This window comes from Gekko japonicus, unplaced genomic scaffold (assembly GCF_001447785.1).
Source record: "Gekko japonicus isolate JY-2015 unplaced genomic scaffold, Gekko_japonicus_V1.1 scaffold1716, whole genome shotgun sequence".
NCBI lineage: Eukaryota > Metazoa > Chordata > Lepidosauria > Squamata > Gekkonidae > Gekko > Gekko japonicus.
Genome location: NW_015165868.1, coordinates 142634 through 165332, shown reverse-complemented (window position 1 = coordinate 165332; position 22699 = coordinate 142634). Strand labels below are relative to the sequence as shown.

General features: G+C 46.3%; 1 protein-coding gene across 1 annotated transcript in view; it reads left to right on the top strand.

Moving 5' to 3' along the window:
* TPK1 (thiamin pyrophosphokinase 1) overlaps positions 1-22699 on the top strand; it is a gene marked incomplete at its 5' end in the record, with an annotated part of 382875 nt that overhangs the window by 235309 nt on the left and 124867 nt on the right. Inside the window, one exon of the mRNA XM_015411248.1 lies at positions 9412-9558. Within this exon, the coding sequence (XP_015266734.1) occupies positions 9412-9558 (147 nt within the window). The remainder of the gene's footprint in view (positions 1-9411; positions 9559-22699) is intronic.

Sequence of the window (22699 nt, the reverse complement as noted above, 5' to 3'; positions counted from 1 at the left end):
GGATCTGGCAACCCTAATATTATAGCGGCAGGCATGCCTTTGCTCCCCTGCTGCCCTTCCCTGCTGCCACTCAACTGGGCAGTGGGAGAAAAAGGGGGGGCAGCTGTGGCCATCAGTGCTGGCAGGACAGGAAGTGACATCATTGTGCCACCAGGGACACATTCAGCCCAAACTCTGTGGTTAGATTGATGACCTCATTTCTGGTCAACTTAGAAATGACATCATCATGGTGCTGTGGGTGTCCCTGCAGGACCAGCAAGGCCCCACCAGCATGGCCAGTGTTGTGTTTGCAGCCCTGTATAACACCAAACTGTCAGGCGGGAGGAGTCAGTGGTTCTGAAGGGTGAAGAGCAACATTTTAATTGCCTCCATTCGCTTCCTCCCTGGGAGCAGTCGGTGGTTGCACGTTTTTATTTTGTTGTTTGTTTTCAGCCTAGTTTCATAATCTGCAGGAGCTCAGTGGGTATAAAGGTTGATGGGGAATGGGAGGCATGTTTCTGCACAGGGGGGGGAAACCCTCAAATGAGTCTAAATTTAGAGCTTCGGTGAGACTTCAGAAGCCCCGTGACATTACAGAGACGATTGAGATGTATTAAAAATTAGTGTTAAAATTAGTTTTTCATGTAGTGAGGCTGAGAAAGAATAAAACATCAGAACTACAGGGTAGTCTGTGAAGTAAAACAGGCAGAATGTTTAAAATGAGGTACGACCAAACGGAAATTTCTGTCCCATTTTATGTTGCTTCACGGGAGTTCTCAGTTCTATTGGTTACATCCCTCATTGGCAAAGACTTTCCCAAGTGACTTAGTGGGAGCTTTCCTTGCAGTTGCATTCAGTAATATTTTCCTAAGTAAGAGAAATATGCATACATTTGTGGTTATGGGGAGGTTTTGTGTATAATTTTGTGTATGCAATGGCTTCTCTGTGCTCCTTTGCAGCCAGTTTGGTGTAGTGGTTAAATGCGTGGACTCTAATCTGGGAGAACCGGGGTTGATTCCCCATTCCTCCACTTGCACCTGCTGGATGACCTTGGGCAAGCCATAGTTCTGATCAGAGCTGTCCTTGAAAAAGAGCAGTTTCTGTCAGAGCTCTCTAAGCCCCACCTACCTCACGGGGCGTCTGTTGTGGGGACGGGAAGGGAAAGGAGTTTGTAAACCACTCTGAGACTCCCTTGGGTAGTGAAGGTGGGGTATAAATCCAATCTCTTATTATTATTATTATTCATGTATATCCCAATTTTCTGGGGAAATGGCACAGGAGATAAACGTTAAATATCTCCCCCTCCTGTAAATATTGTGGCCCTGATCCAAAGCAGGGACCCCTATGACTGCTTTTTAGTTTTGGCAGGGAAAAAACACACGAGTGAAACCAGATTTGTCTTACTTGTGTGCTATAGATGTTCCAAATGTTCCAAAAACAGCATGCATTTTGCTTGGCTTTCACACACACACACACACACACCATTGTTCTTTGAGATATATTTGCTGGAAAATGCTATTTATCCACAAATCTACATGGTCTGTGCTTTAATTTCATACTTCATTTATCTCTCTTACAACCACAGCAAGAACCCTCAAAGATAATGGGAAAAACTACTTGCAGATTTTGTAGACAAATATATTTGTAAAAATAGAAGTCAAGGCACAGAGAGTTAAGTGGCACACCGATGTACTAACTCCGATAACAAGCTGTCCCTTTAATGCCCCATCCCGGAGACTACTCGCCGAATCAGCCTTCTCTCTCAAGTTTCACCGCCAGCCACCTTACCAGGCTTACAAAGAACACCACAGCCTGCTGCGACTGTATTTTGTCAGTGCATTCCTAACAAATTAAATCCTCCCCCATCATAACAATAAAAAAAGGTTTTGGCTTTAAAAAAAAAGCATAATAGAAAATGTAAGTAAAGGGACATGAAGAGACGAGAGAAATCCTCTGTGAAGGAGCCAGCAAGTGACCTGGAACAATATCATGTAAAGATTAATGGAATCGGTGAAGTGACAATGAAATTGATTGAAAGCTATCATCTTGGATATGGCGACAGAGTAACACCTATCCTCGGAAAGCTTTCGTTTCTATAGAGAGTCAGGGGGGCGTAGCTGTGAACTGGTTGCACACACTACTTGTGATTCTGCATACTGATTGGTTAGGAAGCCGAAGGCTGGGAGCTTTGATGCAGCTCTTTGGGTTGTACAGTCAGCATTGCCAGCAAGAATGCTATCTTGTTTTGAAAGTGTGGGACATGAAAGGAATAGTTACTTTTTAATTGCATTAAGTACACTGGAAGGCCTTGTTGCAAGGAGGTGGGATCGTCTCGTCATTCATCACTTTGCCGTTTGTTTATTTTCCAGGGTACAATTCTGTGATACAGTGAGCAACATACCTATAGTATCTTTCACAAAATGGCAGAGGGGAAAGGCTTACATCAGTCAACCCAGACGCTGTTCGGAAGGAAGGAAGGAAGGAAGGAAGGAAGGAAGGAAGGAAGGAAGGAAGGAAGGAAGGTCAGTCGCACGGTCGAGTCCGACTCTTCGCGACCTCATGGACCAGCTCCCACCAGGCCTTCCGGTCTTCCACCGTCCTCTGAAGTTTGCTCAACTTCATGTTCGTTGCATCGATGACACTGTCTAACCATCTCATCCTTTGCCGTCCCCGTCTTCTTTGACCTTCAATCTTTCCCAGCATCAGGGTCTTCTCCAGTGAGTGCTCCCTTCTCATTGGGTGGCCAAAGTACTTGAGCTTCAGTTTCATTATCTGGCCTTCCAGGGAACAGTCAGGGTTGATTTCTTTGAGGATTGACTGATTTGATCTTCTTGCAGTCCAGGGGACTCTCAAGAGTCTTCTCCAGCACCATAGTTCAAAAGAATCTATTCTTCGGCGCTCGGCCTTCCTTATAGTCCAACTCTCCCAGCCATACATGACTACTGGGAATACCATTGCTTTGACCATGCGGACTTTTGTTGGCAGGGAGATGTCTCTACTTTTTATCATGCTGTTTAGGTTCGCCATCGCTTTCCTCCCAAGGAGCAGGCGTCTTTTAATTTCATGGCTGAAGTCACAGTCTGCGGTGATCTGGGATCCCAGGAACGTGAAATCTGTCACTACTTCCACGACTTCCCCTTCTATTTGCCCAGGAGTGATGGGGCCGGATGCCATGATCTTAGTTTTTTTTAATGTTGAGCTTCAAGCCCACTTTTGCGCTCTCCTCTTTTACCCTGAGCAAGAGGCTCTTGAGGCCCTCTTCACTTTCTGCCATTAGAGTGGTATCGTCTGCATATCTGAGGTTGTTGATCTTTCCCCCAGCAATCTTAATTCCCGCTTGTGATTCATCCAGGCCAGCAGTGAATCTTAACCTAGGATACTATTAGAACAAAGTTTGAGTCCAGTGGCACCTTTAAGACCAACAAAGTTTTATTCAAAGTGTAAGCTTCCATGTGCAAAACACACTTCTTCAGACAGATTAGAATGAAATCTCCTCAGGGGCTATTTACAGGAAAAAAACCAGGGTGGGGGCAGCCGTTAGGAGGGGCCACTCAAAGCCAAGATGCATATGCAGAGCTGAAATTGGATCAGGTCTTCCCCCCCCCCCCCTGTAAATAGCCCGGGGGGGGGATTTCATTACAATGGGTCTAAAAAAGTGTGCTTTGCACACGGAAGCTTACACTTCCATAACATTTTTGCTGGTCTTGAAGGTCCCTCTGGACACGAACTTTGTTCTGCTGCTTCAGACCAACATGGCTACACACCAGAATTTTTCTCCATAGGATACTATTAATTTGAATGGAAAGGCTTAATAGATGTATCCTCTTTTAGGGGCTCTGGGGCAAGTGATGCTCTGTCTTCTTGGTGCTTGGGGGGGGGGGGTCAACAGTGGGAGGGCTTCTAATGTCCTGGCCCCACTGGTGGACCTCCTGATGGCACCTGGTATTTCTGGCCACTGTGTGACACAGAGTGTTGGACTGGATGGGCCTTTGGCCTGATCCAACATTGGCATCTCTTATGTTCTTATGTTCTTATGATGAACACTCTAATAAGGGGTTGACAACCTCACAAGTGGGGCCTGGAGACCTCCCAGAATTGCAATTCATCTTGAGGGTATCGGACAAAGGGAGCTGCAACTCTTGGAAGCCCATACGCCCCCAAAATCTTGTTGGTCTCTAAGGTGCTGCTAGAATTAAATCCTCCTGTTCAGCTCATCGCCAGACTACAGGGATCAGTTGCCCTGGAGGAAATGGCTGCTTTGGAGGGTGGACTCTATGGTATTCTACCCCACTGAGGTCCCTCCCCTCCCCAAACCATACCCTTCCCAGGTCCACCCCCACGTCTCCAGGAATTTCTCAGCCTGGAGTTGGCAACATAGCTATGGCAGAGATACCCTGTTTCCCCGAAAATAAGACCTACCCCAAAAATAAGCCCTAGCAGGATTTCTATGCATTTGTGGTATAAGCCCTAGTGTGTCTTCTTGAGAAAAAATAAATATAAGACAGTGTCTTATTTTCGGGAAAACACGGTACTCTTAGGGCCAAGGTAGCTATGGGGAGGGCAGCCATTTAATTGATTGATGGGTTTAATTTTGTGTGTGTGTGTGTTGTAAATGTTGGTATTGCCATTGTCTGGAACGTGAAGAGTCACCCAACATCATCTCATCAGTGGCATGAGAAAAATAAGACCTGTCCAGAAGTAGGTGGCAAGAGATGAGTACAGTTGCTCCCACCATTCTCTTTCCAGGCAGGTGGATGGACTCCCCTCTTCTTCACAGCTGGTATCTCAAGCCACCAATCCGAAGCTCATGGTATTTTATTTAGAGTCCAGGAGACTGAATGCAGCTGAAGAGCTCTTTGGGTCTTGCCCTTCACTGTGTTTCTTCACAGTAGGGATGTGTTGGGATTCTTTTTGAGTAAGTCAGCAGAGTATTAAGAGACTGAGTCCATGGTGTGTTTTAAAATATAAACGTTTACTATAAACCTAACATGGGAAAAAGGTACACAGGATATAAAATAACAAAGAGCTAATATGTCTACATCCTTGCAGCTAAAAGATAAAACGGGAAGAGCCGAATGGCGTCTCCCTCTCTAGTCAGAACAAAGAACAGGGAGGAGAAGCCAATATGCTAAATACTTGACACCTTGTTTTCCAATCAGACTAGCAAACTAGCCCCAAAGTTCCCGGGCATCCTATTGTCTAAACAGATTGGTTACAAACAAACATGTGACTTAACAAACATCATTAACCCTGTAAATACTGAAGTGTTTTGACTTGTAATACCCAACAGGATGGCAGCATGGGATAGTCCTCATTTGTCAGATCACAGAAGCTAAGCAGGGCCAGTAGTTGGATGGGAGGCCACCAAGGAAGACTGTGAAGAGGAGGGCCATGGCCAACCACCTTCTCACTGGCTCAAAAGCCACTTGCTGGGGTTGCTGTAAGTTAGTTGCGACTTGACGGCACTTGCATGCATACAATCCTGTTTCACATATGGCACAGAAGTGCCAGGGTGATGTTGCGGTGAGACTGTTGAACTAGGATCTGGAAGACCAAGGTCTGAATCTTGCTGGATGAACTTGGGCAGGGCCACTCAACTCTCTCAGCCTAAGCAACCTCACAGGATGGTTGTTGTGATGGTAAAATGGAGAACACGGGAAGTAAGCTACTCTCAGTCTACACAGGGAAGAAAAGTGCAGTAGAAATAAATAAGTAGTGAGGATAGTCTGAATGTTCACAGAAGGTGAAGGTCAAGGGTTCTGTGGTTCGCTCAGCTGGAAGAAACTACATGCAGAGAAGGAGCAAGGGGAGATAAGGTGGGGGAGGGTCCAGCTCCCCTCACTTATTTATTTATTTATTTACTCTATTTATACCCAGCCTGTCTCCCCCAGGGAGACCCAAAGCATCCACCGTTTTCCTCTCCTCCATTTTATCCTCACAATAACCCTGTGGAGAGAGATTCAGGTGAAGTAGCCGTGTTGGTCTGAAGCAGCAGAACAAAATTTGGGTCCAGTGGGACCTTTGAGACCAGCAGAGTTCTGTTCAAGGTATGATCTTCCGTGTGCAAGGCACACTACTTCAGACAGGTTAGGCTGAGAGTGTGTGGCTAGCCCAAGGCCACCCGGCAAGACTTTTTTTTTTTATCAAACTTAAGACCCGCCTCTTGCTTTCACACAAAAAATGACAGATGATCCAATCGAATTCTATGTAATCTTCAAAGAGCAATTGGCTCTAGTTTTTAAAGATATGTGTAACTTAGCAAAAGAACAAGGCGAGGTACCGGAATCGTGGAAAGAAGCATATATCTCATTGATACAGAAACAAAATACAGATGAAAAAGAGATGAAAAATTACAGACCTATATCCTTACTAAATGTGGATTATAAAATATTTGCCTCTATATTGGCACAGAGACTCAAAAAAAAAATATGGTGGAAATTATAAATATAGATCAAGCGGGATTTCTTCCCAAAAGACAAATGAAAAATAATTTGAGAATTCTGATGAATGTTTTAGAATATTATGAAGTTCATTGTGAAAAACGGTTGGCTGTAATATTTTTGGACGCAGAGAAAGTGGTTGATAATGTTAATTGGACTTTTATGACAGAAGTACTTCAGATGCTAGAGATGGGAGAAAACTTTACCAATATGATACATTCAATATACAAAGAGCAAAAGGAAAAAGTGATTGTAAACAAAAAAAATGACAGATGCATGAGTAAACAAATGTGGCTGCCCCTGTCTACTTTGGTGTTTATTTTGAAAACCAGAAATCTGGAGGACTACCTTGTCAAACTAGAACCTTTGCCCTGAAGAGGGGGAAAACCCCCACATACTTGTAAAGTATGTAGGGAAATTCTCATTCTTTCCCCTGCGTGCGCACTGGCACGCTCCCATGCAAAACTGCACTCTGGCCCCTTACAAATGACCTTGTGAGTAGAAGGAGCATGTACTAGAATGTCTGGATCTCACCTACTCGCCCAGTCCCAGCACCTGTACGTTCATCCTGCTTGTGTAAACGCCGACCAAAGGTCTGGAGGTATACATGGACGTGAGAAGCATAGCCAGCAGGCGTGGTCCCAATCCTCCCCAATGCGGTCTTTCACATTCACGCCCCATGACCCCCACTGACATGGCTGCAGCTTCTGCTCCAGTAGATCTGGGTCACTCAGCATCAACCTCGCCCACTACCTTCTCCCTCATCTATTTCATCAGGCCTTAGTGAAGCATCCATTTTGAACAGGGCGATGGGAGCTGTCCACAGTTGCCCTCTCCCTTCCCATTTCAGCTTCACCAGTTCCAAGTGAGGCATGCTGCTTGACTTGCCCCTCCTCCTCTTGCCTGAGCACAGTGGCAGCCTCCCAAACCTCCTGAGTTTCAGGGTTACAGAACTAATTCTCATCAAACGGTGGAAAGGCCCAGCCTGGAAAAATGCTGGAGTTTGCGAAGGCACTTCAACTTTGAAAAAGAGAACGATAAAGGATGCGATTTAGAAAGAGTCAGAAATAATGAAATTCACTCCTACACACAAAATTTTTAAGCTGCTGCACCTCCGCCGTCTTTCAGCCTATTTTGCTCAAATTGGAAAGACTCGTGTCACTCAGCGAGGAGATTCTTTGTGCCAAATGTGGTACGGGGAGGACAAATCATGCCGGTTTTATAAGGAGTAACGTTTTTGTCGTTGGTAATGGCAGAATGCTAAGAAGGGGTCGTAACTTCGCTATTCAGCTTGTCCCATGAGTGTATAATAAAGCAGATATGCCAGGATGCGTGAAAGCAGAAGGAAGCAAATAGCATCCCATGAGTGTTCATTGTGTGTGTGTGTGTGTTTAAAAATATGTATTTAGTGCCTTTTAATACGTGTAATCTGCCACGCTACAAACACATCGTTTCTTTTCACGTGCATCATTCTTTTGCCTACCCCACCACCAGCTCTTCTCCACCTTCAGCATCAATACATATTTCTCTAATTGCCCAGCTAATACCTTCTTCATTATCAAGCTACCCACACAAGAATGAGAAATGTCTGTGGCGCCAATTAGCACGGGAGGCATGTTGTTTAACAAGCTTATAAACTATATAAAACTAATTGTCCCTTCCATTAGTCCCAGTAGGAATCGGAATTCTAAAAGCTGGGTAATTATTATGCTGTATTATTACGTTTTTGTTCCCCATGGTTAGCCCTTGTTTCAAGCCTAGTCTCCATTTTCTTGGGTGGGCCCACTGTTGTGGCCAGCAACACACTCGTCCTTATCAGGGGTCAGTTCGTAGAAAAAGAGGTGCAGGAGCTCATTAGCATAACTCATTAGCATAACTTATTTGCATATGCCACACCCCCTGACATCACCGGAAGTGTGTCAGAAGGCAACACCCACCGCTCAGGCTCCACTGGACTGTTTTGGATTGCTAGCTATTGGGGGAGGGGAACACACAGATCTGCCCTCACAGAGGAGGGAGAGCTGGTACCTGAATAAAACTTGGTCTTAAAGGTGCCACTGGACTGTTTTGGCCTGGGGGGGTGGGGGGGCTCTGCAACTTACCTGGCTGCTTCTTGCTCTGACTTAGGGCTGCTGGGAGCAGGGGGTGGGGCTTGTTGCATGTGCCCACCCCCTGGGCTCTTTACTGCCGGAGCTCCGCTCCTGTGCGCTCCTGCAGGAAATGACCCCTGGTCCTTATGATGGAGAAGTGTAGATGTGGAGACACCGTTTGTGTATTTGGAAGACTAGGGGGTACATTCTTTATGTGTATGCTCTGTAAACGGAGACATATCACACTCATATCCCATCATGGCAGTAGCATCTTCTAATCTCCAAACACTCCTCATTTGGAAATACAGGTAAATGCTCTGACTATGAAAAACATTATTTCCAACATTCAGGAACAAGGGGAAGACTTCCGGTTTGACAATTTTTTTGGTGCTTTGCTGTCTGGCTTAATGTTTGCAAACAGCAAGAGGCAGGAGCAACAGGAACAGCAGATAAGTGACAAGAACTTTATCCAACCATAACGTTGTGCCTGTCTTCCTACAAAATAGGATTGTCTTGGGTTGGGTGTTTCTATACACGGTCTTTCCATTTCCTCCCAGTCTTTGCACCATCTCACTGGCTTTTGGAGGGTTTTCTGGGTGTATATATATCTAGCAACAGGTTTTATTTGCCTGTATTATTCCATTCTTTGGGATAAGTAGCTAGCATTAGCCAACCTCATATCTTACCAGCACTTTGTTTGTACTTGTTGCAGAGATCTGAAGAAATAGAGACAGACATTGAAGTTTTGTTTCGTCCTCACAGCATGACAGGCAGTTTCCCTGCCTTGCAGAAAGATTGAACACCCTCCCGCCAATAGTGGGCATATCCTGGTTGTGTTTGACATTCTTTACTCCAAAATTCCAACATTTTCCCCCCTCATAATTGTTTTGTTTTTCTTGCAGATTGACATGATTGTGACACTGGGTGGACTCGGAGGTCGCTTTGACCAAATCATGGCATCTGTAGAGACTTTATTTCATGCCACAAAGATAACCCCCTTTCCCATCATTGTTATTCAGGAACACTCGCTGATCTACCTACTTCAACCTGTAAGTAAAATAAAGCACAATTTTTTTAAAAAAAAATCTATATAAAGGCCAGATCTTGTAGGTGTGATACAGTTAAAAATGCTACTGACATCAGTAGAAATTATGGTTATGGCTGGAAAATCAATACGTTATGTTCTAATACAATCAAAGTTTGATGGGTTAGACGTGGAGTCTAGCGATTGATGTAGAAACAACAGGCAAAGGGCACAATCCAGTCGAAGTTCAAGTTTTTACATTTCATGGCAAAAGATTTAAGCATTTATTTATTTATTTATTTATTTATTTATTTATTTATTTATTAGTTTGATTTATATCCCGCCCTCCGAGAGCATGTGTTTACTGCCTCCTCTGGAATCAGTAGACGTCAAAAATGCTTAACCTTGAATGGATATAATCCAAATTACCCACCTTTTCTATGTATTTCTTACTTAAAAATCAAAAAGCCGATGAAGTTTTCTGATATTTGTTGTATGATTTTTAGAATGTGTTTTTATGACATACAAACATGTATGAGATACCTGTGTATGGCAGAGTTGCCAGGTACCCCCTGGCAACCGGTCGCTGGTGGAGGGACTTACCCGGAGCAAAAGGAGGCCTAGGTTGGTGGCACTGGGAATGCAGCAATGTCATTTCTAAGGTGCACCAGAAGTGATGTCATCATGTTGCTGGTGATGCAAGTACATTCCGGTATTCGGGCAAAAAAATATAAGGTAGAAGTTGCTATTGTGAGACTCTTAACAGTCAGTATTGGGCTGCAGGAAATGGATGAATTGCTAATCAACATGTCAGTTATCAGTAACGTATATTTTCCGCTGTGCAAACAAACTTTTTGATACTGGCCCTTTGTTGATCACTTGCTCTGTATTTTGACATTGGCTCTCGCTACTGTCCCCCCTTGCTCTAACCATTACACCACCCTGGCAAGTACACCTGATTAAGGGGGTTCTGCCTAAGGTAGCCCTTAATGAGAAGTTGCAGCTGTGACCCTCCACCACTGAGTCTGTTCAGAAAGCTGAAACTGGGGAGTTATTTCCTTGCAAATGGTTGGCACGCTGTCTGACCCTGTAAATTAACTTTTATATGGCTTTGGGGAAGGCTACTTTAGAATCTTCTAGAGCCGTTTAGTACATTCACAGTGCCCAATTCAGTATGTAAAATGTTTCCTTTTGTCACGTAGCTGGGTCAAGGCATCTTGGTGAGTTTTGAAATACCAGACTGAAAAGTCTGTGCAAAGAGATCATTTGGAGCGATAATGAAACCACCAGCAATTTTTTTCCCCAGCCTGCCCTGCCTCATTATGAATAATTATATGTTATATATGGCTTTTTCATTTTGGAGAGCCGGGTGGCTGTTTCCTGAGCTGAATCTTGTTTACCCTCCGCTGCTCTCCTCCATTGGTAAATGTGCTTATGGGGGATTCTCCTCCCCTCTCCCCCAATTAGGATTCGTTGTTTTTTTTTTGGTTTTTTTGAGGGGGAGAATGCTTCTAGTCTTAATGGCTGCAGATTGAGGAGCAGAAATGGATGAAATCAGTTGCTAAATTTAGCAACTCACCTAAATTATGTATTGTGGTTTTATCCCATCCTTCCTCTAAGGGCCTCTTCTCTGTTCCATTATACCTTACAACAACCCTGTCTTGTAGGGTAGGGTGAGAGAGACTGGCGTCCAGGGAGTTTCATGGCTGAATTGTGATTTTTTACATTAGGGAGGGGGCTGTGGCTCAGTGGAAGAGCCCTCACTTTGCACACAGAAGGTCCTGGGTTCAATCCCAAATGTCTCCAGTTAAAAAGGAGATAGGGAGTGTGCAATAGGGAGTGTGTACGTTCAGTCGCAATGGATCCTTGGGCATGCCCACTGTAGTTAACTGTTTTAAAATGTTTTATTTGTTTTTAGCGCACTGTGTGCCTTGATTGTGTTGACCATGGTGTTGTATTACACCGGTGTACTGTGAGCCGCCCTGAGCCCGCGTGCGGGGAGGGTGGGATATAAATGTAATTAAATAAATAAATATGGCCAGGCAGTAGGTGATAGGAAAGACCTTTGCCTGAGATCCTGGGGAGTTGCTGCCAGTTGACGTAGACAATATCAGTGGTCTTGATGGACCGATGGTCTGACTCGGTCTAAGACAACCATGTGAGCTTCATGTGTGAACCTGTGTCTCCCTACACTGAACCCAACACGCTGTCTCTCATTGTAAGGTGTGTACGAGAGCCGCACAAGAAGTGAATGGTTACCATGCAACTGCCATGTGTGTCGATGCGTTGGTTTGTATAACTCGGTATCCACCAAGCCAAGTGCAGACCACCAGCCGTGTATGGCAACCCACAAGAAGCTCAGCTCACTTTCTATTTTTGTTCCGTGCCCAGCACTGCAAAAACAAAGGGCAGGAGGTCATCACTGTGAGAGGAATAAATTGCCCCGACCTGAAGTTGGGGCTCAACAAAAATAGATGACACTCTATGTAAGTGCTGTCAAGTCACAGCCAGTTTATGGAGACCCTGGCAAAGGGTTTTCAAGGCAAGTGAGCGGCAGAGGTGGTTTGCCATTGCTCTCCTCTGCAGACTCTTCCTTGGTGGTCTCCCTTCCAATATCCTTCCAGAATCTGACGAGATTGGGCTAGACCAGGGGTGGCCAAACTTGCTTAACGTAAGAGCCACATAGAATAAACATCAGATGTTTGAGAGCCACATGATGTGAACAAATGTTGCAGACATGTTTTTAATGAAAAATACGCAATTTTGCTTTTTATTAACATTAAACGAGCATGCCAAAAAGAAAAAGAAAAGGGATAAAAGATACTGATATTTATTTTTCCAATGATATTTGTAGGCTGGGGGGGCTTTGAGAATGCATTTAAAGGTAAAATTGCTTTCTTTGCTCCCACCTGCCTCAAGCCTGCCCAGGAAGGGGAACACTGGCTGGGGAAAGGAAGACCGATTGGGGAGGCCCGCCTTCCCCTTCGCTTTCCCAGCTGCCCTGCTGGGAGCCACACAATATGTGTAAAAGTGCCCCATGTGGCTCCCGAGCCACAGTTTGGCCACCCCTGGGCTATACCATGTCACCTTCACTCCCCAAGGGGAAGTATTGTCCAGATGAGAAATAATGTTTCAAAACTGATCAGTAGGAAGGCAGGCCTCTAGGGAATTGGGGTGTGTGTGTGCAGCCAAGCCTGCTGGGGCAGCGTCTCATTGACCCCTAATAAGCCAGCATTCCCTTGGGCCTGAGTGCAACCTGTATTCTTTGCATTCTTTTTTTCTCATCTGCAGGAAAGTTGTTCAACAGTACAATCCTATGCAGCACTACTCAGAATCCTAGTCAGTTCTGCTCACTGGGGCTTTCTTCCAGGAAAGTGTTCTTAGGGTTGCACTGTTAATAGAGGTCCCGGTCACACGGGCCGGAAAATGCGGTGGGGAAGCATGGCTGTTTGCCCCAGAGCAAAGTAATGCACGGCAGCCCGATCACATGTCCCGTGGAGGTCCCGTGGTTATGCCTTTAGGTGCCGACCACACGGCTATCCTGCAGCGCGGCAAAGAAGTGGCACGGCGCAATCACACTGGCAATCGCTAGGCGCCACTTCCATGGCAAATGGGATTTTTTCCCCCTCACCACAGTGTGTGCGTGTGCCGGTGGAAATTTGTGCGCATCCCATGGAGACTTAAAAAAAAACCCATCCGGTTTGCGACGGGACATGGGCGGGCTCCAGATGCCACGGGATTCCAGCGGAAACGTGATCAGACGCCCGCCCTTGCCCCGCGTTTTCCGGAAACTAGTACATCATATGTTCTAGTTTTTTACTCCGTATCTTCGGCAAGAAGCCACAGGTTAGCCACGGGTGCACTACGCTTCCCAGATGTGGCAGTGTGATCGCACCCGGAAAATCCGTCTATCATCCGTATCTTAAGCGCGACAAATTCTCCGTGTGAACGGGACCAGAGTAAAGCAGACCATTTGATCTTTCAGTCCCATATCCTCAGCCTAAAGTAGTGCATTTCAGGAACAGTTTTTGCTGGGACAAAACTTTTCTCCAACAAACCTCATTGAATCATCCTTTTAAAGGGGTTCGAGTGAATGCCTGCCTGATGAACAGCAAGATCTGGCGTTGATGGCCCCCTCCATCCCTCTTTCACAAGAAAGAAAACTAACACTGAAGGAAGGTGGGGTAGGGCTTGTTTCCATATACAAAAGAACCTCCTCAGGATAGCTCCTCCATTAGCATGTTCACAGCCTGGGGAACTCCTACAAGATAATGCCTCAGCCCTACCCCACCTTCCTGAGTAGATATAAATTACCTGCCTACCATTTTCTTCTCACCTGCCAAAACCACAGCCATACGGGACCTGGTGCAGTTCCGCAGGGCCTGTAAGACGGAGCTCTTCCACCAGGCTTTCGATTAGGGCCGCCACCGCCCCCCCCCTATATACCATCATGTGGGGGGGGTGAGGGCCCTAGGAGGGCAGGAACATCTGTTTAATACCTATTATACAATGCCTACTGGGGGATGTTTGGGTGTGTGGTCTCTCCTCTCTGATTCTTTTTGGAATGGATGTAGCTTGAGCACTTTATTGTCGTTATTGTTGTTGGGTTTTTTAAATTGTATATTGTGTTTTAAAACCTATTAATGTATTGATGTTTTTATGAGCAAGTTTCTTGCCGTGTAAGCCGCCCTGAGCCCTACGGGGGAGGGCAGGGTATAAATGTAACAAATAAATAAATAAATAAATAATAAATATACAACCCGGAAAATCTACAGCAGCTAATGGACTCCAGCCATGAAAGCCGTCGACGGCATACTAACACTGATTGTTCTTGCATTTCTAATAGTGAACATGAGAGGAAGGCAGCATGCTATAGCCCAATCTCATCAGATCCTGGAAGCTAAGCAGGGTTAGTACTTGGATGGGGGACGACCAAGGAAGGCTCTGAAGAGGAAGGCCATAAGTTAGTTGCTACTTGATGGCACGTGATTACGTACTAACAGTGAACGTTCCCTTTGGAGGAATTCTTAATAGGCTCGCACATAGGCTTAAATTTTTTTAAAGCAGAATTATGTGATAACGGCTTCACTATATAATAATTACAGTAATATTTGGAGTGGCAAAAATGTATCATTAATAAGGTATAATTGCTTTTTATGGGCAAGAGGCTTTATGTAACAATCCGTATCCTTTTATGGCCGAAAATTCGGCGAACGTCAATTACCATTAGGCTAAACCTCCTTTGAAGAACATCCATCCCTCCAGAGTGATGTTTATCATAGATGGCCATGGTCAGAATGAATAGCTTAAGGTTTCAGATACCCACTTTCTCATTTTCTGCTGCGCTGCTTCTCGGGAGTACGGAAACATTAGGCTCTGTACACTGAGCATAAATTATCTTTTATCTCTGAGTTTTACAGCCGGTTTGTAATACAAGGTAGTAGGATTTATGACCAAGAAATAAGATGATGTCCAAGAATTAATGAAGCATGAGTTTTACATAATATTGAGCCAAGTTCACTGTAACCCGTATAGATTTCGGCACTGTGGTACAAGAGGAAAGAGATTGCGACTTGCACTTGAAAACCCATTATGGAAGCATATTTTTTTGTCAGTTATCTAATGCTGCAGAGAGGATGTATGAATGTTTTGGTAACCTTTTTCCCTCTGTGGAGTCGTACTTGTCTGTCTTGTCTTTTTCACTGTCAGCACAACTTTCCCTGTGAGGGACATAGTGTTACTTCTGCGGTACACCGAGATGGTGTGTCATTCACAGGTTAAGGACCTAACCAGACCTGCACTGGAGGTTCTGTGTTTAGAGCTCCCAGGTATTTTTTTTTTAACTTAATTTTCAAGCACATAGGGCCCTGATTCAGATGGGGACCATGATGCACAGGGAGTGGGTTGTTAAGTCTTTCCTCTGGGCCATTTGTTCTAACCTGAAATGGCCCTGTATTCCCTCAAAAGTTCAATTTTTTTAAAAAAGGCAGAGCAAAAAAACTGAACCAATAGGACTGACCAATCAGGGTTAGAGAAGATATTTCTGCAAACTTGAGAAAACCACCAGGTTTGCAGAAAAAAAGTCTAAAGAAAATTGTGTGAGAGGATTTTAAATGGGGGGGGGGAGTTTCGCCATGCCAGGATCTCGTAGGACTACATCACAAGGTCTCAGCTACCATTTTAGTTTCTTAGACAGCTCCCAAAACTACCTCGCAGGATCTGCACTGCCATTTTGACTGCCTCCCCGGATCAATCCCTGTCAATGAAGGCCAGGTTACCCAGGGTTCCGTTCTCTTAGGACTGGGGGGAAGCAAATCTTTACACTTGGCCACATCATTGATTGGGAGGCTTGCCACTGGTGACTTCCTGTCTTTACAACTCAAGCTGCTTCCTGTCAGCATAGCCCCATCCTGAGTTCTGTCTCTTTGTTATGCTAATGTGTGACGACATACTGGGAACTTTTAAATACAGACACTCAGATGTGGGCTCTGCCTCCCATTGGTGACATGGCAAAGGTAATGGGTTCGGCGATTTATAAATTCCCTTGCCACGTCACAAAGTGCATTTAAAATATTCTCTGCTTCCAGAACGATCTTCCAGGCGGCACAAGGAGCCGCTGATTAAAAAACACAAGCCCAGCATTCCCTTGGGTGTGCAGAACTAGGTGCACAAGATTAAAGGAAATTGTTGAGTGACGAATCGCTACTAACTTGATCAAAGTAAAAATAGGAGCACTCTAAAAGGTGGAAAGAACTGGGGGGGGGGGATATGTAAAGTTATTCCTTAGCCATGTACAGGAAATCTGCATTGCTAACTAGGGCTGTGATCCTGTGCGCAGTTTCCTTGTTTGAAATTGGTGGGACTTGCTCATGCACAAACAAAGTGTAGGGTTTGACCCTAGAAATACGAAGGCTGCAATCCAAGGCGAGGTCACTTGGAAGTCTGTCCCAATCAACATAGTAGCACTGACGTCCAATTACGGTACAGTGCATAGCATTGGGTAAACTGATTAATTGTATTCTAGCTATAGATGCAGGGCTATTTTTGGGCAGGAACGCACAGGAACGGAGTTCCAGCTGGCTCCCAAGTTGGCCACACCCAGCAGGAACTCATTAGCATAATAGGCCACACCCAACAGCAGGAACTCATTAGGATTGGCTACATTAGGGGTGTGTGGCCTACGCCATTTGAGGGGAAAACTCTTTGTTTTCCCCTCAAATGGCGTGGCCCCGCCCCCAGCGTGCGACGTCACCTCCGGGTGACGCGCACGCCGGGGCGGAGTTCCCCCCGGGCCCCGATTCCCCGGCGTCGGGTAACGGGCCTCCGGGGCGGGAGGAATTCCGCCCTACCGGGGGGGTTGGCAGCCCTAGGTTGGATGACCACATTTCTGGTAACACAGTGGTGTGGCCTAATATGCTAATGAGCTGTGCTGTCATGGGTGTGGCCTAATATGCTAATGAGTTCCTGCTGTTGGGTATGGCCTATTATGCTAATGAGTTCCTGCTGGGCTTTTTCTACAAAAAAAGCCCTGTATAGATGTGTTGATATTTGTTGCATGTGGCTACCCCATAATCTGGAAGGATCACAAGCACACAATTTAGCCTTGTTCCAAGCAAAATCTACAAGAATGAAACAAAACTCTCTGCTGATAAATTAGCCATTCATCCCACCCAGCAGCATTCATCATTCCCCCACTCCCCCGCCCCTGGTTGCATTCAGAAACGCAAGCAATACACATTTTTTAACATGCACATTTCATCTGGCAAGAAAGAACCTTTTAACTGGTTTCATTATATACCTAATAATGTGCTTCCAAGAAACAAACATGTGTATGTTTTTTTTAAAAAAAGAGGAAGTTATTAAACATAATGTTATAACCGTTCTATATAAAGGAATAAAATGGATAGTTAGGAAGGCTTGCCTTGAGTACAGTTATAAGTCATGTGGGAGCACAAATCTGCACTCTTTTATTACTGCTTGAGCAAAGAAAATCAACATAATGATATCTACTGCTTATGCCGTACCGCCCCATTTAAATGATAGCCCTTGCCAAACTGATCGATGCCTCTGCTGACTTTTAAAAGGTGGCTCCATTTTATCCTGTTTAATTGGGGGGGGCAGTTTGCTACGAGGGGATCACATCGCGTGTGCAGATGCTGTGAAGTGTGTGCAGATGCTGTGAAGTGTGTGCAAAATCCACGCGTTGCCCCATTCAAGCAACAGGGCAAAGACACATTTCGGAAGGGTTACAGGTAGCGTGTGCTCCTGAGACTAGGGTTGCCAGCTCCGGCTTGGGAAATAGCTGGAGATTTGGGGGGGAGGGTGGGGTTTGGGGAGGGGAGGGCCCTCAGAAGGGTACAAGGCCATGGGAGTCCACCTTCCAAAGCAGCCATTTTCTCCAGCGGAACTGATCACTGTCGCCTGGAGATCAGTTGTAATCCTGAGCAGGGCTTTTTTGTAGAAAAAGCCCAGCAGGAACTCATTAGCATAACAGGCCACACCCAACAACCAGAAACTCATTAGCATATTAGGCCATGCCCTTGACAGCACAGGTCATTAGCCTATTAGGCCACACCCCATACCTTCCCTTGGCATGCCTGGGCGCCCTGTGGCTGTGGAGAGCCTGGGCAAGCTGGCCCTTGGACAGGCTGGGAGAAGCCTCCCTGATCATTCCAGGGCTCCCCCGGCCCACCCGCCTCGGAGTAGCCCGGGGGGGGTCACTCTCCAGGCCTTCCCTCTGTAGCCAGGCACGCAGAGGTTTTGACTGTAGTGGGCGTGGCCAACTGAAACCAGCCGGAACTCCGTTCCTGTGCGTTCCTGCCCAAAAATAGCCCTGATCCCGAGAGATCCCCCATCCAAAACCTGAAGGTTGATAACCCTACCCGAGGCAACCCGTGTGAACGTTAACATCTGGAAAGTGCGACTGTGAGCTGCTGAGTTTGCTACAGATCATAACACTGGGTCGAAAGCCATCTATATCCAAGGGAACCCTTTCTGAATCATATGTGGAGGAAACCCTATGTGCTGCAGAGAATTATGAGGCATATCCATGGGAGAGGCACTGCGGAGCGACCACACAGTTTTGGCCAAACTGTAAATTGTATGGGGCTGTACTTGGAGGACATTGCAGGTGACAGTGCCTTGGGAGGGAAAGGTCCTTGAGTTGCCGCCGCCACCACCATCCCCATCCTGCCAAAGAAAGTACCTCGAGAGGAGGAAGAGAAGATTGGATTTATAGCCCGCCCTTCGCTGGGAGTCTCAGAGCATCTTACAATCTCCTTTCCCCTTCCCCTCCCCACAACAGACACCCTGTGTGGTAGGTGGGGCTGAGAGAGTGCTTTTGAGGACTGCTCTTGACGGAACTTGTGACTGACCCCAGGTCACACCAGCAGCTGCATGTAGAGGGGTGGGGAATCAAATCTGGTTCTCCCAAATTAGAGTCCGCGTGCTTAACCACTACACCAAACAGTACAGGGGAAACTACACCGCAGGGACTCTGTTGCTGTTGCGAATGTCTCCGCAGCAGAAACAGAAACAGCTTGGGAAGTCATCCCAATGTGGATGCAGCCCAAGTCTGGCTTTGCTCAGTACCTTCAACGGAGGCTTCTTGTTCATTCTGCACGAGGGCGCCTGTTAATATAATCCACAAATAATTTGCAAATCGGCACTCAGCTACTAAAGCTAAGACTCCCCCTCCCCAGTAATTAGTCGGTTCCTGCTCAGGAACTTGGCCAGGAGGATGTGGAGTGCACTTGGCCAGAAGGATGTGGAGTGAAATGAGCCACTGGCTTTGAGCATTTTGTCCCCAGCGCCTTTAAAACAGAAGTCCAAATAAAACAGCAGGAGCAGATCAAAAAGATGGAATCTGCCTTGTGGAATCTTAAGACTGGAGAATTCTAAGAAACAAAATAGTACTTTTCCCTTTGAAGCTTTCAGCTGTTAATGTAACCGCCTGAAAGGAAGTTTAACACTTTGACCATGGAATTCAAGGAAGCCTTTGATGAGATGCAGGTTTGGTAGCTCAAGGCCAGGGGTAATGTCTTGTGATTTCTTAAGGTCTTTCTCTAACCTCTTGTTCTCTAGTACAAAGTTGAATTTTTTAGAAAGAATTGCCAGCTTTCTTTGATGAAAATTGCCTGAGGAAAATACAATGCTAATAATAAGCAGTCTTAAGGGTTTTTTTGCAGCAGTGGATGTGATAGTTGCTAAGACTACAGAGAGGAAAAGAAGGAACAGTTCAGTGGTTACCTTACGTGTGAAGCTAAAATGCCACGTGTAATTGAAAAACTGGATCCCCCCATTCCAGGGTTGCCCTCTAGCCTAAAAATGGGGGCAGACCAACATCATGTGATATTGTGGTGTTACTTCTGGTTGTACCTGAAAGTGATGTCATGACACTCTAGGAATTCTCCATAGTGAAACAATAGAGATTTGCTGAATTCCTAGAGTGCTGTGACATCACTTCCATGTACAATTGGAAGTGATGTCACTTCCTACCCCCCACTTTTGCTCCCACTGGAGCCAGGAAGTGAAGGCCAAGAAAGTGCCCACTGTGGCAGGCAATCTGCTACACCTAACCCACTTCCTTCTCAAAATTTGTTTAGGTTTCCACTTCCGTGGAAATGGCCCCCAAGTGTATTTTCCACCTGCACAGTGGGTTGAATCCAGCAATAGATAACCAGAAAGGAATGTGTACTTAGCACAGTTCGGTTTGTACAAGCAGTGTCACATGGACTGCAGCAACAGATATCTATTAAAATATTATTTTTAAAAAATAAAATAAGAATTTGCATGTGAAATGATGACATATACAATGGAGAGAGTCCGGTATTTTGTGCAATTTTTTTTTAATTGCATAGAAAGAAATACGCTATGCCTTGCACATGTGCAACAGACAGTGGGTATATAGTCTGTTTCATTTAGTAGAAGCAGAAAGTGAGGAGTAATTTTAATTTTTCTGCTAGCACAGGGATGTTGCGCATGGGGAAATCTTCCCTGGGATCTAACCCATGGCAGGCTCCACTGCTCCCACACTGGTGGCGTGGAATACAACTGTGTGAAATAAAAGCCTTTCTGTTGGTGACATGCACCTTTCCTCCAGGAGACCTGTTTGCTGCAAGCATGAATCCTCTGTGATGTCTGCAACACCTGAGCCAATGCTGCTAACAGTTTCCATGAGGTGTGCCACTCAGCAAAGGACCAGTATGAACTGATGCCCCTTGTGGACGCTTAATTACAGGGCTTACATGTGCTGTACCACAAGCTCCCAGGAACACATGAAATATTCCTGGGAAACACCCAGCTCCTTCTCTGGAGGACAATCCCCTGACTCAAATCAGAAAACCATTGGTATTGTACTGTTTAATCCAGCGGGATTAGCATACAACAAGCACCCTGCTCATGCACGCTGCAGAGATAACACTGAAGCACTGCATCATATATCCTTCTATCCTTCTAAGACATGTCTGTTCACAGATAATTAGCAGATAAATGCATAATGAATGATAACCTAGTTAGAGTATTACCCATCACAAACATATAATAACCAAGGTTGCATTCAGGAAGGGGGGATTCTTAGTTTTGCATTCACTGAGGCATGCACAGTGGTAATGGAGCTTCCGCACAGGGCTGGCCCGTCCTTGACAAAATTTAGACATTTGCCTAGGCCTGCATTCTGCCGCAGGCTCCCCGGCTGCAGGAAAGCACACCTCCTCCTCCCCCGCACCCCAGCCAGCATCTGTCCCCTGAGCTGTGTGGCCTGCAGGTGTCCCCTCTGTGCATGCTTAGAGGCCAGCCCGGGGGCGGGTCTTGGTGGAGCTGGTGGCAGCGGAGGCTCCTCCCCTGTGCACCGGCAGCGGCAGCTGAGGTGAGTGTGGCCAGGCTTCAGGGGCCCACAGGGTGGCTGCGGCCAGCTGGTGCAGGTGGCTGCTGGAGGGGCTGGAGAACTCATGAGCCCGGGCAGGTGCTGGGGCCAGGGGGGGCATCCCTTGTGGGCGGGTCTCTGGCAGTGACCTCTCTGGTGGTGACCTTGCGGGCAGGTCTCCTTGGGGCTGACCTCTGAAAGAGGTGCCCAAGCGGGCCTGCTGGGAGGGAGGGAGGGAGGGAGGGACAGTCCCGGGTGGCTGTGGGGGTGCCAGAAGAGGGGCGCCAGAAATTGGGGGGCGCACCGGGGGGGTGCCAGAAAGTGTCCTCACCTAGCGTGCAAAAATACCTGGGGCCGGCCCAGCTTCCGCGCTTTCTTGTGGCAGCCGCCATTTGCCCTAGTTTTTTCTCCAGATTGTGCCACTGATGAGCTGTTTGAGAGCTTTAAATAGATCAGTAATGTTGATAATGTGACAACAATGACTGGGTCAGAACATTTTAAAAAGCCTCCCAAAAGGCCACCAAGCATCAGCGGCTGGTAGAAGGAAGAATGGCACCCATGGGAGTGGGGCTGTGGGAGAGAGGCATCTTCCCCTCAAGATTCTGGGAGAATGCATCTGCATATTATACCGTTCCCCAAAAAGACTGCAGACAAAGATTGTCAAAGAGTGTACCCAGGGATCTTTTTGTAGAAAAAGCCCAGCAGGAACTCATTAGCATAATAGGCCACACCCAACAGCAGGAACTCATTAGCATATTAGGCCACAACCCCGACAGCACAGCTCGTTAGCACATTAGGCCTCACCCCCATGTTACCAGAAGTGTGGTCATCCAGCCACACCCACCTTTCCCTTCTTATTCTGTTCACCTTGTTTGTTGTCAAAATCCTGGGCTTTTTTTGTAGCAGGAACTCCTTTGCATGTTTGGCCACACACCCCTAATGTAGCCACTAATGAGTTCCTGCTGTTGGGTGTGGCCTATTATGCTAATGAGTTCCTGCTGGCCGTGGTCAACTTGGGAGCCAGCCGGAACTCCGTTCCTGTGCGTTCCTGCCCCAAAATAGCCCTGGATGGACCAAGGATGGGGAAAGGACAAGTGGAGCATATTAGATCCTGATGTTGTGTGGATGCTCCAGAAGGCAAAGCCAGCACTGCAGCTGGGTAGCTGAACTGAGGAGAACCCTTTGCGTTTGAGCAGCTGGAGACCCAATGTCATGAAAAAAATGTCATGCGAGAGAAAGGTCATGTGCTTGAACTGGCTTGAACCAGTTTGGTGTGGTGGTTAAATGCGCGGACTCTAATCTG